This window comes from Copidosoma floridanum, unplaced genomic scaffold (genome assembly GCF_036245765.1).
Source record: "Copidosoma floridanum isolate Cflo_tuat_1 unplaced genomic scaffold, Cflo_Japanese_pri ptg000001l, whole genome shotgun sequence".
Classification (NCBI taxonomy): domain Eukaryota; kingdom Metazoa; phylum Arthropoda; class Insecta; order Hymenoptera; family Encyrtidae; genus Copidosoma; species Copidosoma floridanum.
The window spans coordinates 19,324,858-19,344,087 of record NW_028321878.1 but is presented as its reverse complement, the minus strand read 5'-3'; the positions used below and the strand labels follow the sequence as shown (position 1 = coordinate 19,344,087).

The window sequence follows — 19,230 nt, the reverse complement described above, 5'->3', positions numbered from 1 at the left end:
TGTCGGAGAAGACATTTTCAAAATTTTGTTACATTGTGAAAAGTATACAATCATGCATTACACTATGTAAAAAAATAGTAAGTGTAAATGTACATTAAGTAATATTTATTATTTTTTTGAAGTTTCAGAAACTCTAGAGAAGGCTATAAACTTTTCGTTAAACAACCGAGGGCTCAAGCAGCAATTACGGAGGAAGAGGTGAAGCACTTGGTAGAGGAGAAAAGAGCCTTACCTTGTAAGTTTTAATCTGTTAAATTGTAAATTATAATACGTTCATGATAACATTTTTTTTAAAGTCAGGTAAAATAATATATAATAAATCTGTATCTTGTGTTTTTTTTTCTTTTGTAGATTTAAACGAGGAGTTCGTGGCAGAAAATAATCGCCTCAACACGGTGACCAGCGAGTACATAATGCAACTGTCCATAAAATTGAACATCATTAAGAGATTGGAGAGTACTGTATGACCAAGCTGAGAAGCTGAGGTCGAGTAGACGCCCATCCAGTTCGTCCTAGAGACCTTACACTTCAAGATTTTGAGGTAGCCGAGCCCAGGGGCCCAATATGATAGTAGCTCTGGAAGACGTGCGTGCGGTAATACAATTTTATACATGTGTGTATATGTATTTATAATAAAACTCCATGTAATTATATAAATAATGTATCATAACAAGATCTTGTCTGTCCAGGAAGTACAGCAGCTTTCGCAGCTTAACAACGGCGCACGGACTATCCCTCCGTCGCCAAACTTGTGCCGCCTTACCAAACGCCGGTGGCATAGCAATCCATGATTGCATCAATGCAGGCGTATCGACCAAGTGCAGTACCACACTTACGTTTATGTACAAAAATAGCTAATTATTAATGAAAATATTAGAAAATAGGCGATTTGTTCAAATTTCCTGTCGTTTTACGGGACAAGCGAGACAAGGTTAGGGTTCCTAAATCTGAAAAAAATTGGGGTAGTCTATTCGAGTACTGTTAATGTCATAATCCATGTTTTGCAACACTAACAGTGCCTAATACATTCATTCTGCAGGAAAACGTCTTATTTTTAACTTTTTTTTTACCTCTAAGAGTTTGCTACTGTTTGAGGTTATGTTTTCTAGATCTAGAAATTACTGAATGGACGTTGTATATGATTAAAGATGTAAAGAAAAACTTATTTAGGCAATTTACCTTCCATTTAGTAGCTGAATATTACTGAAAGCCTTAATTCTAAATCTTACTTCCTCACGTATGTCACTCTGATTGATATTATTTGTGTTTAAACGTGTTAGGAGTTGATAATTACATATTTCTACATTATTGCACACCTTTTGCCTTTGTTTTATGTGGTTATTGACAACAAATATCAAAAAAATTTTTTTTCGTATTTTCGTTTGGCTCCAACGTTTAAAACTTTCAACGTATAACCTATTGTAAGTCATGGTCACAGAGAGAGAAAATATGAGGAAATCTGACTAAAAAAATTTTTATTTTTCCTTACAATACTAGTACAGGTATTTCAGCTCATCACTAAAATAGGAATTCTAAGTAAAAAAAAAAAAAGAGAAACTCCTATTTTTTATCAGTACTGTTAAAGTCGGAAAGTCGATTTTCCTAGTAATAGGGGTCAGCAAATGTTCCTATTAGTGATTGTGATTTCTCCTACAACTCCTAATAATTATAAATTGTCAGTGAGCAAACTATTTAAATTAAACAATATCAAAGAACGCAGCAATTATTTTTTAAAATCAAAGTTTGAAAAAATACTTTTATTTAGTTATATTTCTTTGTTAACATGCATACAAAGCATTAGGTAGTGCGAATGTTAATACTTTTTGGTTTCTTAAATATCTGGGGGCTCTCTGAGCTCTCCCTTGGCAGAAACTAATTAAAAAATTAAGATTTAAATCTACCACAATATAAAATTTCTGAAACTATAATTTATAGTACTTATAAATAGTGCCTGGTTGTAACAAAGTGTACATCTTAAATTTGAAATAACATGATTGAAATGAAAATTCAGAAAAGAGTTTGTCTTTCCGCTTTTATAAGAGCTGGGCAAATAATATTTAAAACTTTGTAGAGTAATGTATGGATCTAACTAATCATGAAGTTTTAACTCTCTCAGCTCATGCATAAACTATAATTCAAAACTTAATTTGAATGCATCAAGCTTTCATTGGATACTCTCTTATACTTATAATCTCAATTCATGTAAAAGCTGGGGAGTCAAGACATCATGAACAGTGGAACCATTAAACTGTGCATGATCTCTTTTTGCACCGTACAAGTAAGTATATTCAAGTAAATATAGTCTTTTTTTATATGATAGTGTACTGACCCCATATATTATGGAGCATGTACACTCAGTACATCAATATAATCAACCCTCATGTATACTTAATAAAAATGTATGTATGTACAAACACCCTAAACAATATAAATATTTTTTAATTTAGTAGGGCACTATTTTAAAGTACACATAAAGTACACGACGCAATACTCACGATTACATCGATCTTGATTCGTCTTATCTTGAAAAATCAAGACAACATTTAACCAAGATGTACGTGAAAGATTAGAGACAATATCAATATCAACATATGAAGAAATTTGTCTTGTGAAGATGTTTAACTCAAGATCTTGGGTACATACACCTTGTACTTGAATTATATGTAGCAAATATTACGTTTTTGATTAAACAGCTTGGAAAAAGTTGTAAAAAATTCAACAAGACCGTTCTGTAATATTATTGCCAAAAAGGCTTATTGATAAGGAACCTGAACTTTTATATTTGTTATGTTATTTGCAAACCATACGTTTCTTTGAGGGTATTACAGGAATTTACATACTTATCACAATTCTGCGATAGTTGAATGCTAAAGAAGCTTGGACTTACCGTGAAATCAACATCATCATTTGTACAGATCAATTGTCGCATGACTGAAGCCTTTTTACTTTAAGTGTCATTGATTAGTCGAGTTTAAAAAGAAATTAATCTCATTAAAATGTAAAAATAATTAAAATGAAATATAAAAATAATTTAAACGTGTATATTGCAAAACGATCTATATAGTGATACTGTTTCGTCTGTTTATTCATTGTTTATCTCAAGAAAAAAAATAACCGGAAAAGATCTAAGTACAGTAATGTTTAATCAAGTTGTAAGTTACGTCGAATTGCATATAATAAAGTGGTCCTAATATAAAAAACGTAGGTTTTCATTGAAAAAAATTTAAAAAATTAATAAGTAATAAAATTAAGTATTTATTATACCATGGAGTTTAAATTAAAAATTATCAAAAAAAAAAAAAAAATCGTAAATGAAAAATTCATAGTTATTATTAAATTCAGATCACGCGAAACATGTCCAATATAATTAGTTAAATGGAATTGCTGAAAAGTGTAACTATAAATTAATAATGTCGTCGATATTCAATTTATTGTATATTTGAGGTCTTGTAAGTAAACCGTGTGTATAAATTGTTTTATCAATCTATATAGAATATGTTTTTTACTTGACAAGTCTTTTTCAATTTCAATGAAACATTTTTTTAATAATTTAATATCGTATACTATTAGAGATCGATATACTTTCAATATTTGAAAAAAATATCAAGATTTCGATTGTATGTCAAGACAGTATCAAGATCGTGTGAACAATAATATTCCAAGAACAAGACAAGACTTAAACTTTTAGATTTTTTTAAAATCAAAATCTTTAAAACCTCGTAGGTATTATTGTCTCGCCTCGCGGCATCCTTACGTTGTGTATGTTGTAATTTTACTTTTACTGCTCTGATGATAAAGCATCGTAATTGTGCTTTACGAGTTAAAACTTGATTTTTTTCTTAAGTATTACTTTTTTTTCAGAATAAAAAAGCATCTTCAACTTTTCTTAAATTTTTAATGGTTCTCGTATAGCTTGGGAGGAAAAAGGTACCGATTCAGAAATCACTGTAAGTTTTCTGATAGTGAACGTTATAGTGCTATTATTTAATTTGAAAGACGCACGATTGGCCGAATTGGTAGAATTTTCAAATTGGCTTATTGTTGTTCCTCCCAACCGACGCCGTTTTCACTCGATTAAGTTTGGAGAGAAGGTCTATTTTGAACAAAAAAGAATGAATCATCAAACGCGCCCGATTTTGTTCCGCTCTCTCCTATATATATACATACACGTATGATCTCAAGGAATTAAAAAAAAGTGTTGTGGTGGTGGAGGGTGACGGTGGAGTGAAAGAGTAAGAGAGCAGGCGGGTATAGGATGATGGAACATATAAATGCGGTTCACGCATATCTGTGTTGGCTTGCACAAATAAATGGTAAAAAGAGTGAAAAAAAGAAAGGAGGCGAGGGGGGCTTACTAGAAAAACAAAGAGAGACCAGAGTGAGAAAGAAAAGGGGGACGGCACCAGTTTGTAGTTGGAAGAGGGACAACAGAGTGACTTCGGGATTTTAAAAATACATACCTAGATGTATTGCAACAAAACAGTGTAGCTCTGTGCTTACGCTGTCTCTACATTAGGTGTACATGCAGGTATACAGAACTCGCGAATAAGAGAATACATTGGGGAGTCGCGTGTGGTGCTGCCCCCGCCTGGACACATATCGGCGCAGAAGCGCAGTGGAGGCACCCACTCGTCCACTACTAAGTATACCTATCGGGGTTTTTTTTTTTTTTTTTTTTCGGTGCACAGACTACACCGTGTAGGACAGCTGCACAGAGCGAGCAGTGGTGTCGAGAGCGTCGGCGCCAAGCGTTCTTTATCACCCACAGCATTGTATCTACCCTCTTTACACGACTGTAATCTGTATGTGCGTATATATACTTGAAAAATGTACATGATTCGCGCCACCACCGTTTCGCGAATCGAACGAGGACGGTCGAAGCCGCATTAGCATGCAGTTCGGCGTATATAATACTTATATCTGTCCGTCCGATGCCTCGGAAAAGTGTGTTACACGTACGTATATGTATACACCGCTGCGTGCAGCTTGTCAAACTGAAGCTCTAGAAGAAGAGGAGGATGACCTGCTGCCGGCTCGGGGCCAACTGAGCACGCGCAACTTCCCCGCATCAGTAAGTAGTGCCTACCTAGTGTAGCATCGAAGCTTTGTCGGGCCGCACGGTGTCCTTGCATAAAAAATTAAAAAAAATAAAAAAACAGCCATGAGAGCGAATAAATGAAAATAATCAACCTCCTTTTTTAAACGCAGTGCACCTAAATATACTTACTTGTGAGAAGTGAGCGAAAAAAAAAACAAAGTGGAGGAAACTGATGAAGGGGAGAATAAAGAGCGCTGGGTTGTCGTGCTGATGGTGTCATGTGCACGGGGGAAGCTGGCTCTTGTGCTCGGCCAAGGCTGTGGCAACCTTGTCCACAGGCCCAGCTATCGGCAGCATCAGCTGAGCCAAGGCCAGCGTAACGCTAGCAGAGTACAGCCCCACATGCAGACAGTATCCTCTGGGGTTCGGACGGAGCACACGAGTGAGTAGTTGACTCTGACAGAGAAAAAGAGGAGAGAGAGAGAGCCAAGTCAATCGACCTACAGGCCTGCTAATCAATTAAGATGCTTATGACGCCGCACTGTGACCAAGTTGTCATCTAGAATTTCAATTTCGCCGAGATAAGTATACCATCGAATCAGCTTGCAGTGGCGGCGACAGCGAGGACGGCTACATAGTTATACTTACCTGCCTTTGTACTGGCTGCCTACTGCTTCGAAATAAAACTCCGGAGCCGTGTATTATTGTACCTATATATACCATAGGCACAGCTGCTGATGTGCGTTAGTTGTGTTGTATAGGTATTTACACGGGTATAGTATACCTATAGACACACAGCGCGGTCCTTCTGTCCTTGTTTCTCTCTTACTGTTGCTCCGCGCTGCTCTTCGCGCGGTTGACATGCAGCTCTCGCCGCGACCGGGCGCTCCGAGTTGAAGGCCGCGCGTTTTTTTCTTTGTGCGCGCACAAAAGAAGAGTCTACACATGATAGGCCGTATACTCGTATACGTATACAATACACCTTGTGCGTATATATATCCGCGGACAACCAATGCGGCAGCGAACCCGCTATCATTGCTATTATTACTGCCACCGCGAGTGTGTTACAATGCTGCACATCCGCTGTTGAAGGTGCATCGAGGCCGGTTGTCTCGCACTGCACTCGCGCGCTCTTTACCTACAGGGTAACTTAAATTGTCTTACAGAAGAGTAGATACACGGAACCTGAGCGTGCTCCTGCTTCGAAGACAAAGAAAATAAGAAAGTGTAAAACATGAGACTGCCACGGGAAGTGCTTGGTCGAATCTCGTCCTTCGCCTCCTTTTGTCGCTCGATCACTGCTGCCAACTATAATTAATCTCACCAATCACCCGATAGTCCTGCGATACGCTTAGCTGTCATATTATATTATACCTGTACTCTTGTGAAATACTATTAAAAACAGCGGTTGTAACTGTAACACAAGCGTGAAAGAAAATTCGTCCCAATGTTTGCTGGCGATCCGAGAGTGATGCCGGTCCAGCAGATCAATGTGCGTCCACCCGATTGGCAACTATCTCAGTCGCTCGGCCCAGCCGTCAGCAACAATTCGAATGCCGGGGAGCCCCAGTTACAGTTACAGCGCCAGCACCAGCCGTCGCCACCACCAGAGTGGACACCTCGGGTAAGTGTATACTTACTTGTTTTTTTGAATGGAAAAAAAAAAAAAAAAAAAAAAGAATGCAGGCCTATAGGGTGTACCTACTTACGTATAGACCAACTCACCTTGTCCGCAAATTTCAAGTATCTATACGTAGTGCCGTTTTTTGTCGAATGTGTACCGACTTGTTTTTGTTCCTTTGTTTTTTGTCCGCTCTTCTGATCAAAGAATTCGACGTGCTTATCGCCGGTATACTAGAGACATTGACTCTCTGAAAAAATTATCTCTAAAAATACGTCTCTCAGACCTTCTGGCTCTCTTATTGTATAGGTTTTTTTTTTGGTCTCATTTTATTTCATCCCTATTATTATTACTATTACTTTTATTATTATTATTTTTATTTTTATTATTATTATTATTATTTCTATTATTATTATTATTATTTTTGTTGTTCTTACTATTATTCATACTATTTATATATTATATTATTATCATTATTACATTTTTACCGCTAAATCATTTATTTACCTATAACTTACTTCATTTTGTTCACGATTTTTATTGCTATTTGCTTCCTGTAACTTTTTTATAGTCAACTAAAGCGAAACGATTTTTTATGAAACATCACGTCAACAATTGATACACTGAGGAATTATGCCGAAGAATATAAATATACCTCTATTTATTTTCTGGGTGTAAAATGCACGTATACTTAGTTTCACGCATTTTATTATCTTTGAATACGATTTGGCTGAAATTTAAAATATGTAACAATTAGATCAATTTTATTCGTTCAAAACGTTTGAAGCATTAACTAAGAATGTCAAGTGAGGAAAAATGAGTTCCACACACTATTAGACATTCAATAGGTACTTAAAACCTGACTTCGTCAATACATATTCATTCGCGTTTTCTTCCAGAAATTTTCAGCTCGAAAGTATTAATTTCTATGTATAAACAATACAATGCCCTTACTTATATACTTATGTAGTAATATAATAAAAATAATACAGAATACGATAAAAAATTTACTGTCAAGTAGATTGCCTACTCTTTTATTTTATGGCTGTAACGTTTAGAATTTTTTATATCATCATTTTCATCGTATAGTAACTCAAAAATTTTGTAATAAGCATCATTTCCTTTTTTTCATTCTATAAGCCATGTAAGGATCTTGTTGATCAATTTTGAATCAACAATTTCTGTTTTGCCATTTTTTTTTTTTTTTTTAATTATACATAAATATGTTTCTTCTGTTATTTTTTCTGAATGAATTTGTTGACAAAAACAGGGATCTGAATTTTTTTATTTTAAAAAGTTTTAGTTTTTTATCGTTTTGCCTTCAACTGATTATATGAAAACGGCCATGTTTTCGTAGAAGAAAACACAATTTGAAAACTTGTTATTAAGTTATTCATAAACAGATTCTTTTTGTTCCCAATGTTCACTTAAAAAAGATGAAAAATATCTTGAGGAAATTTCTACTATAACAGAATAATACACTATAAAGACCTCTTGGCTGAAATTACACGTGCAGGAAAACTCGAATCACTGTTGGACATAAAAGTTTCACTGCATCTGTTGGGCATTTTATTAAGGTACATGATATTTTTATCGAAAGCAAATGTTTAAGTACAGTTTCATATTGAAAGTACAATGATGTCTTTTACAAAAAAGAGTTTTTTTGGTTTCTTTCTGAATGTATTGTACGTGAGTTTTTGAAATGTAAAAACGCAGAAAACTGAGTATTGAAATCAAGGAATGTCAGTATTAAAAAAGAAATAACGATCATAAAAATTGTTTCTCTGTATCCTTTGTCGTCCTTTGTACGTTTAAAGGAGAAATCTGATTTGCCTGTTTTTAATTTATTGTATTTTGAGATAAAACTGATGACATGAATATGCTTACGCACACGCTGATTTACAGATGGGTTTTTTTACGGAAATTTCGGAATTGGGCTGCCCCATATCGATAAATTCGTTTATCCATTTTACTCATTAGAAAAGTATTTTGATGGTATATCTGTATGAAAATCTTCGAAGCCAAGTACGAGATTAAAAAATACATAGAAGATTGCAAAGTACTTTTCTATATGCTAAAATATTTTCATAAAAACTAGAACTCAAAAATCTATGTATGATAAAATTATTCAAAAAGAGATGGCTAGTAGATTTTTTGTTGAAATACTTTATAATAATTTATCATTTCATGAAGAATAACACTTACCTACATTCTGAATAAGAGATTGTTTTTACAAACTTGACCTAATTTTAATTTCTATTCAAGGTTTTTTTTAAATTTCTTTTCAAGTTAAAGTTAACTTTTGTATCAATTAAATGGCAAAAGTAAATAGCAAACTCAAAATAAATCTGACGAATGATCCATATTGACCTTAGCCAAGTCGCCCAAAAATAACTCCACTTGGAACATCATGCATAAATATAAATATTAATGGGCTGTGTGGGCCGATAAAATAACATCTTAAGTATCGAGCATTTCTTAAATTTATTTTATGGTGTTAAAATAATTTAAAGTGCTAAATTTTCAACGGTTACATCAATGTATCGCGTTTAAAGGTCAAAACACACCTCAGTATTGGCTACGACATCAACCTCTCGTTGTTTTTCTCAGAAGTTCTAATAAACGTCAGTGGCTGGCAGTGTTGCATTCTTTTTATGTTTAAGTACAGATGTATAAAGTTCTTGCAAGTATTATTACTTCAAAGATCCATAGAGTACTGCTAAGTTAAAGATAAAACATTATTACCAACTTATTTGTATAAAGTTTACTTTAATTTTTTTTACAACCAATTATGAACTATACTAAAATTGATTTTGATTTTACTTTATTTTATTATTTATTTCACTTGGCTTTATTTATTGCATGATGGATATTGATACTAATTTAAATCGTTTAGTTGTACACGAGTATATTTTTACTCATTTCTAATTCTCTTTATTCTTAGGAAGTTATATTTAAGTGAGTAATTATTTTGGTTCTAATGATCAGTACTCATAGAAACCAACATAATTTTTTGGTCACTTTCTATTGGTTGTAAAAGTGGCCTAATAAAAATTATATTGGGTTCTATTCGCTAGGCAACTATTTCAGATGGCACCGCTGAATGAGAGAAATTGTTCCTCGCAGGAATCGTCAAAATGCATGAACCCTTATAGAAAAAATTTTAAATTAATTTTTAAAAAATTTATTGAGAGTAAATTTACCAACTAAATCAGTTAATTTTAGTGAATATTATGTTGGTATACAGGAATAAATTTTGTTTGGTGTTGTCATGTGTACTAAGACAGTAAGAGTCTAACGATCTCAGCGAGGGACGATTTCTCTCACTCAGTGGTACCACCTGAAATAGGCCCATAGTGAATGCGAAATTCACATAATATTAATGTCTGCTTTAATGCACCACTACCTATAAAAAAGTGTTTAGTAATTAAGTAAAATGTCTTAATTAAACAATAGTACAACGTGTATATGAGGCTCTTTTACCGTCAAGCTTGAATCAGATGGCGCCAGGGCACGTCGCGGCTGTCATACTTACACACCGTCAAATTTACAGTTGTGTATTGCGTTCGTGAGCCTATCTGTGTAATGAGCAAAGCAGAAGACATAACCTTTGTAAATGATTGCTGTTGTTTGCAGACAATTTTTGTTTGCATTTACGTTTAAAGATAGTAGGAAAAATGAAGTGCAGTGTAATATCCTGCGATAAGAAAGTGAAATTTAAATTTCCTTCTGATAGTGTGATAAAAAAAAAGTGGCTCGAAGCAATTGAGAGACCAACATTTTTGCCGCTCCCAAGTCATGGCTTACCTGTCCACGAGTTCTGCTTTTCTTTCACTGACTCTTGCTCCTTTCCCTTTTAAAAGCTTTTTCAATTCTGAAACTTTTAAGCTCCCATAATATTCTTTCTTGTCTTCCTTATTCATTTCAAAATTTCAAATATTGCGCTTTACCACTACACTTTAATTTCCTATGTACATACAATACTGAAAAGTAATGTTGTGTGAGTGAGACGGCCATGACAGCCGCGACGTGCCCTGGCGCCATCTGATTCAAGCTTGACGGTAAAAGAGCCTCATAGAACTTCATGTGATATTTCCAACTTAATTTTAGCAACATTGAGTATGTGTTAAGGTTAGGTAAACTGAATACAAAACTCATAGAAACCTATTATATTATATCTACATGTTTTCATTGTGTTTGATAGTATATTTCAATAAAAATTTTTATAGAATCAATCAGTAAAGTAATAACTTACGCTTCAAATACTTCTGTATTTTTTTTTTTAATGATTAATACAGAGTACAATTTTTTTATCGGTTCTTATTGGTTTCAATCACACTGTTAGAATTAGTTAAAACGCAGTTCCGTTTTTATGAAACTTCTAGTGTCAAATAAAAAAAATTTGTAGTTACATCAAGGCACTTACAATAGTTTATCATAAAATAAAATCTCTAAAAATAGTAAAAATGCCCCAAAAAACACGTTTTTTGCCATTTGAAAAATAATATATGAGGAAATTCACAAAAAATGTCCCGTTTTTGTCCCCCATTTAAATAAATAAAAATTTTTTTGAGGCACACCTTCGAGATAGAGCTCATTTTACTCGTAATTACATGTACTATGAGAAAAAAAATTTGAACACGAGGTTTAGTGAAGGTGACACCGTTTTTTCGCGATTTACGTGTTAAAATTATATCTATAATATGTGATAGCTATAGATATAATTTTAACATGTAAATCGCGGAAAAAGGGTGTCACCCTCAACAAATCCATGTTCAAAATTTTTTCCTGACATTACATGACACTAAGATTAGAATCAGCGTGGTTTTAAGGATGTGCCTCAAAAAAAAAATTTTTTATTAAAATGGGAGACAAAAACGGAATATTTTTTGTGGATTCCTCCGTATGCTTAAATATAGAATCAAAAAATTATTCACTTTTTTAAACGACCTTGAAAAATTAGTTACCCAATGTATAGCCATGTTTCTGTTCTCTTATTATCTACAAAGAGACCTAAATATTTAGATTTTGATGGTTTAAAAAAATTAATAACATTTCCATCTTCTTGAACTCATACAAGAATAACCTGTTAAAATTTAATTCCTTAATGTGAATGTGGACTAGTAATTACTATCTGAATGAGCTCAACTTTTGTAGGTAGCTTAAAGTTTAATGTCAAAACTGATGGCTCACATTTGAATAGCTTTCATGTGAAAGAAAAATTTTATCAGCAAATTTACTACAACGATCTGAGAGGAAAAAATAAGTTTTGCTTACAATTTACATGCTTACATCCTCAGACAAAGTTGTAAACAAAGAAATAGTAAAAATTATTTTACAAAGGTCAAAAATTCGATTTATAGTATAACATTTTCAAATATAAACATTTTTGGCCAAAACGTTCAGTACAAAAATTGTAGATCTTATAAAGATACAACTTTTTTACATGTCATGTGCGGACAAAATTTTTTATACAAAACTTGTGCATCTTCTTGAAATATACTTATTTATTTATTTTTTTGCATTTCCCTCTATATTGTCGTCCTAATACAGGATATGATATTATAGTATAAGGATTATCCTAAACAAAAATCCTATGATTAAAATTACACTTTTTACTTTGATAATCCCTAGATTAGTCGTGCCTTACATGAAAGCGTAATGTTTTTGAGTAGAAATTTTGTATCATACCACATTTTGAGCTGTGACTACTGTAATTATAAACTATTCTAGGGTGAAATTATATTTTAGTTATCAACGAAGAAATAATTAATTTTTAATGCAGTATTAAAATTACAGTACTTAAATAAAAAAGGTAATCTTTAATTTTTTACAGGAACATAGTTACGCACCTGTTGTGACAGTAATTCCAGATCACTGTCATTCTTCAGTGAGTACACTGTCATCTGGAAACCATGACATTTGCCGGTGAGTGACTCATACCAATAAATTATAATGTGTAATTAAACTTTAGCTAGAAATACACAAGTAAAAGTTAAATTTAATTAACCTATTTGTAAGCCTACCATAAACTGTTTGAATTAATTGTGTAATTTTGTTTTATAAGTAATTATTAACCTAACCAAAAAAAAAAAAATTGATCGCCAATTAAAAGTTGCCATAAAAGTTATATGCTTATATTCAATAAAATGTCATTTCGTAATTCAAGTTTAAAAACATAGCCAGAATTTGCGTTGTGATTGGGATTGCAGAAGCAAAAACATAGTATACAAAATACTTTAATGTTTGACTGTAGACTAGTTTTATAGGAATACTTTATTTATAATTTAAAATAATCATGAAGAAATATCAAGTTGGTATACATACATTTCTTGCTTTTTGGAATTTATTTCTTTGCACTTACAGTCCTTGTAATGCAGGAGTATAAAAACCGATTTTTATCATTGTAGAGCCGAACAAAGCTTTTATACCATGTGTAATATGATTTTTTAAAGTGCAACTGCCGCTTGGCGCCCTCAGGTCACATTTTGCACCCTTGTAATCACTTTGGACCCACGGGCAGAAAAGTTTTTTGAACCCTCAGGGCCCAAAGTGATTTACTGGGCGCAAAGTGTGCCCACAGGCGCAAAATTGCCCTTTGCGCCCTCGGTAAGAAAAACAATTTACGTGATTCGGGCCCCGACATACAATAATCGCGCTCTTCGGGCGCTCATGTTTGTATTTGTGCCCTATTGACGTAATGTACCAAAAGTTATTTTGATAATCTACAGGTTATGCAACGGTAAAAGTTAATGTTTCACCACTAATTTTCTATTTAGTAGCAATAGCATTTTTTAACTACTCTTCTATTTTTAATTACTTGTCTTTGTAATTATTTCTTACAGAATATTAAAGTGTGATTTTATTAATAATAAAAAGTTTTGGAATTTAAAAAAACCGTTGCCAATTAGTTGGCACAAAAATTTCTGGAACTGTACTTTTCTGCTTTTTGATGAGCAACATTCGATATTTGTTATTCTTTTCGAAATAAGTAAAAAAAATACTAATTTTAAATTTTTTACTAAAAAAAATTTGCTAATGCGCAATAAAAAATTACAAAATATTGTTTTATAATGGTTGGAAAATAGATGTATAAACTTTACCAAGGTACGATACTGTATGTTCAAAATTATAGTACTATAAACGTAAGATAAAAATTTTAGCTTTGATAAATACATTTGAAAGCCTAATAAGTAATGTAAAGGCTTGAAAGCTTGAATTTTAAATTTTGTTTATTCTTTGAGACAAATGTATAACCTTCTGGTTTAGTTACCCCACTACAATGATTTCAAAGAATTTCTCATTATATTAAAGGAAGTGAACATTGTGATAATCATATAATTATATGACTCAATTATTATATAAAAATGTTTAATACCATCAACATTAAAACGAAAATTAGTGAATTTACAGTAAACACTTAATTGTCAAAAACTTCTTGGAATTCTATGTTAAAAAAATGATGGGTCACTTGATGAAGCCTGTTTATTCGTTGTGTAATTGGCTGAGGAAATAAATGTGATTAAATTTCGGGGGTCGACGCGCTGAGCACGCAGGGGGCGCAGCCCCCTAATGAAAAAAAATTTTTACAACTTTTTTTATGATAGTAGATACAGTTTGCCTGCAATCTCAAATAAGCCAAGCAACTTTGCAGAATGGAAGTAAAACTATGTTGGCCTTATTGAACTCCATAAATTGAGGAAATAAAATTCACGCATTCGTAATTTCTTAGATATGATGCACAATTAAATTTCAGTTGAAAAATAACATTCATCTACATATTTTATTTATTGTATGATATTTCTAACTTCTAAAGTACAATATTATCAAATCTCGATGTGATCATACAAATTAATTTTACGCATTTAATAAATACTGCATAACAACACTATCGGTATATAAATGGTCATCAAAGTAGGAAAAAAAAAAAAAAAAAAAAAAAGTTTTATCAATATCTTATGTAAAGCACTTAAGACAATTCAGTCGTATGTGTAATTATAATTTCTTTAATACTATTTACACACACGTACAGAAATGTCGCTCGTTAGCGCAACAACCATCGATAATGCAGGAGTACTAGCAACAAATTGAAAATTGAAGTATCAGCCAAATATTAGAGCGTTTGTGATGTGTAAAAAGAATTTGTGTGTTTAGGATCTGTCATTGCGAGGGCGAAGCAGGTGCTCCTCTGCTGGCTCCCTGCTACTGCAGCGGCAGTCTGCGCTACGTCCACCAGACTTGTCTTCAACAATGGATAAAGGCATCCGACACGCGTGCCTGCGAATTATGTAAATTCACTTTCATAATGCACGCCAAGACAAAGCCATTTTCCGAAGTAAGTGGAAATTTTTTTTTTTTTTTTTAAATAAATTACAACGCGAAACTACAATTTTTAGTCACGTTAGGCTCCGCATGAAATATGTATGTACGTAACGTATTCGGTGCTTGTAATTTTTTGTGAGCATTCACTTTTGCATGTTTTTACCATTTTTCATCAGTACTACATTGTTCATCAGAAACGGTATACTATCGCTTCACGTTGTCAACACAGCGCAGCACTTTGATGACTCGAATTTACGATAACAATTAATTTGAGGATTTTGTTTCACCAATTATTGGTTTTTCGCCAAAGTAAAAACTCTACATTGCAGTGGGAGAAGTTGGAAATGTCGTCCCATGAAGTACGCAAGCTGTGGTGTGCGGTGGCATTTCATGCTTTGGCAGCAATGTGTGTGGCCTGGTCTTTGTACGTGTTAGTGGAGCGAACCGTCGAAGAAGCCCGGAGGGGATACGTCGACTGGGGTTTTTGGATGAAGTTGGTCATTGTTGTGATAGGTTCCACAGGGGGACTAGTCTTTATGTATATCCAGTGTAAGACTTACATAATACTGTGCAGAAGATGGAGAGCATTCAATAGGTAAGGCAATTTTTACGTTTTCTTGACGCCACAGTCGAAGAAAGTGAAAACTCGAAATTGCTTTCAGGAAAACGCTAACTCACGTTTCAATACGAATATTTTACGAAGGAAATTTTGAGTTGGTACTTTCTTTGATCGGCATCGATTTATGGTTACCCTTCAAAGTTTTGTGATGATAAATTTCATGACTGTTGCATCCAATATTTACTTTCTTATTTGTTATTTCGTTAATATTATATAAAACCAATATGCACCTAACGAAGATCGTGAGGAACGTTTACGCACGGTTTTGCAGTTCCAAAAAATTCTATCTTGCTATTGTTTACAGATATATCGTATAAATTACAAAAACAAGAATCAATGAACAAGAAAAAAAATTGAAATTTTTTCTACGGGCAATAATTGATATGCACTGTAGTAGCTGATGCTATTATTAATAAACACTTTAGCCTGTAATATTTTTGTTTGCGTTTTTAAAATGTATTTACTCTAAAAAAATGCATCAAGATTTTTTTTAAACTAACATTAATACAGAGATATCAACAAACTGTAACGATTGAAAGTCATCCGGAACTGAAACAAAATTTGAAAAAAGTAAAAATTAGTAAGAAATGTTCGGCCTATCATTAATTATTCAAGTTTTTATGATTTGTATCAACAGTGGTTTAGTCTGAATTTATGAAAAAGAATTCACTTAATAGCGTTAATCCTATTTTTTTAAAACGATGGGTCATGTGTTCAAGCCCGTTTATTCGTTGTGTAATTGGCTGAGACTGATCAAGTGCGGGTAGATTTGAAAATGAGATTTTGAAAAATCAGTGAAAAGTCATTCAAATTTGTAACTTGATAAAGATTACAATATTACGTGTTACGACAAAGATATAATTACTGTATTTTTCTTTAAAAATATAGAAAATAAATGTTTGATGGAATTTTGGGGGTTGGCGCGTGGAGCGCGCAAGAGGCGCAGCCCCCTATAGTTTAAAAAAATCATTACTAGGTAATTTCAATTTCTTACAATTTATTTAACGAGTTTACTTTTTATTGTACTGACTCATATACGTATACACGGTAACATGGTGTCCACATGAACAGTATGGTACACGTGTTGTACAATTGTTATGAATTTACGAAAAATGTCCACAAAAACATTTAAATATGATTTCAGGGTGATATTTATACAAAACGCTCCAGAAAAAGTGGTGCTCCCTCCGTCACCGACGGGCTCTCTGCGCGACGTGACAATACCCTTGAAGGATCCGGCAGCCTCGATACCCGAGTTGAACCGTAACTTCCTGCCCCGAGCTGTGGAACCACCCTGCGCCTCGCAAACCGTCAAACCACCGGACTCGTCCCCTTCGATCGCCCAAAGCCCTGACACCCGAATAAAACTCTACGTCTTCGACAAGCTCTCTTCGTCCGAGGACAATCTGTAGGATGAGAGCAGTACGACCAAAAAAATAACGGGCGGACACGTTAACAAAATGAAGACAAATGGAGGAGGCCATTGTTATGGCGTGATAATGTCAAAAATCCCTCACTGGGTTTCACAGAGATATTTTCTATCAAGTCCTTTTCAATCTTGGGTGCTCTAATTTTCGACTGTAACTGTAAGCCAGTGCGTTGTAACGAGGCGATGATTCCTTCTTCGGGCAATCGAAAAGAGGAAATTTAAAGACAATACTCTTATGTCATTCAGTGCCATTCAAACCGTTATAAATCCATACAGATGCTGAACGTAGTTTCGGTGTAACGGCAATAGATTTTCTTTTGAGATTTTATATGATTGTAGCAACAGAAATTTGTTTGCTTTGAATTTCCTCTTTTTCATTATTGTACATATATAATTGTATCTGTGATGTTATTCAGTAAACTCTAACATGTAAATCGTCATTAAAACTAAAATATGTATTTAGATATATTATATATATATAATGAGAAACGAAAATCTTCCTTGTCGTAGCGTTGTAATACAAGAAACGAATTGGACTTAACAACTGTACGAGCGACTTTTTTACCATAAGATTAAATTATATTTAACTTTCACAAGTCAATCACAGCATTTTTTACAGTATGATGGATTGATCTTGACTTTTTAAACGTTTCGAATAGCGAGTAGCTTGATGCAGCTTTAAAAGAAAACATTTTTTTAAATCAATAGTTACTCTAAAATTATTAATGTACTTTGTATTTTTTGTATGCTTAAGAATACATGTGATTTTTACGATGCGTCAGATTTAATGTAAAGGAGTAAAGTTATTGCTAAAGCCTAAAAGTTTTAATTTTTTTTTTATTTTCTTAGAATCATTGTACAATGGTAAATGTAATTTAAAGCTTAATAAACATGAGTCTGACGAGTTTTTAGTGTATTAACAATTTGAACGTTTATTTGAATCTTATGTAAAATTATAATTCAATCCTCGCATGTACTTAAGAAGACAGCATCTAGACTCTTCTACGCGAATAAAAATTATATATCTATGGTTTTCTTACAAAATCTTATTTATTTTATTAATACTTACTTTTTACTACTGTACCTCGATAATAGTGTCACCTTTTATTACCTCGTTTGTTTTTGTTTCATGTCAAATTCTTCATTTGTATGATATATATCGAAACATTGACTATAAAAGAAATAGATCTGCTAAGCATTGAATAAAAAATTATCGTTTTTAGTAATAAAAAATTTAATACATTATGGCTCGTATTCGAGTATTTATTGACCACTCATAGATACAATTTTTTTGACGATTCCACATCTGTTTATACTTCCCCAATAATTTATTTACGTATTGTATGAGACTACGTTAATCCATTACAGGATTTTTAGTAGTCCTTAAATCCCTGCCTTTACCATCTGATCCAGTTTTTCTCCTATTTCCCTTTTCCTGTCTTGAATTTCCGAGTCTTTTCTTGCGGGCTCTTAGACCACACTTTCCATGTTTGCAGGATGCAGAAAGCGTCTCAAGGGTACCCCAGTCCTTATCTGGTTTTATGAACTGATCCGTTTCATCTACCATTTAACTCACTATAACAACTTGTTTACTGATAGTGACTTTATCAATAAGCAAGCCTTCAGGTATTAAACTCCCTTGGAAAAAAAGCTCCTAGATATCCGGACGTCACCCAGACAATTCATTATTTGTCTTAAAAATTAAAGTACTTTTCTGTATCCTGAATTTACATCCTAACGAAAACGACCGAGAAAAGAAATTCTTGATGCAAACCCAGGACCACTTGAGTTTTTGTGGCCAGGAGGCTGGCTACCTTGCCAACTACTTAAGTATAACCATCGATGATCTTAATTCCTGTAAGTACCTTCTAAAACAATAATCTCACGTTTAGATGTGCTTGTAGTAAAGACAAGTATAAAAATACATGAAAAGAAATTATGAGGGGTAGAATTTGAAAGTCTGATGACAGGGAAACATTATTTAAGCAAAAGATAATATAAATTAATACAAAATTATGATGTGGGAAATTAGAAATATTGATGTGTATGAAAAATAAGACAGAGATAAAGTGTTATTAGACAGAGACCTGTAACATTACAAAAAACAAAGTCTCGAAGTAATTGAGGTATGAATCCTGCAACAAAGATTCATAGTACTAAGAGAGTTGGCCAGTTACTGTCAAATTTCACGAGAAAAAATT

The 19,230-nt window shown here is 33.3% G+C and overlaps 1 protein-coding gene across 1 annotated transcript; it reads left to right on the top strand.

The window, feature by feature from the left end:
• Positions 1 to 5,185: 5,185 nt before the first annotated feature.
• On the top strand, positions 5,186 to 18,226 carry LOC106643866 (E3 ubiquitin-protein ligase MARCHF8). Its single transcript, XM_014359150.2, has 5 exons — positions 5,186 to 6,662; positions 12,496 to 12,587; positions 14,814 to 14,994; positions 15,311 to 15,576; positions 16,745 to 18,226. Exons 1-5 carry the CDS (start codon positions 6,486 to 6,488, stop codon positions 17,010 to 17,012), a joined length of 984 nt encoding a protein of 327 aa, XP_014214636.1. The 5' UTR covers positions 5,186 to 6,485; the 3' UTR covers positions 17,013 to 18,226.
• Positions 18,227 to 19,230: the final 1,004 nt, after the last annotated feature.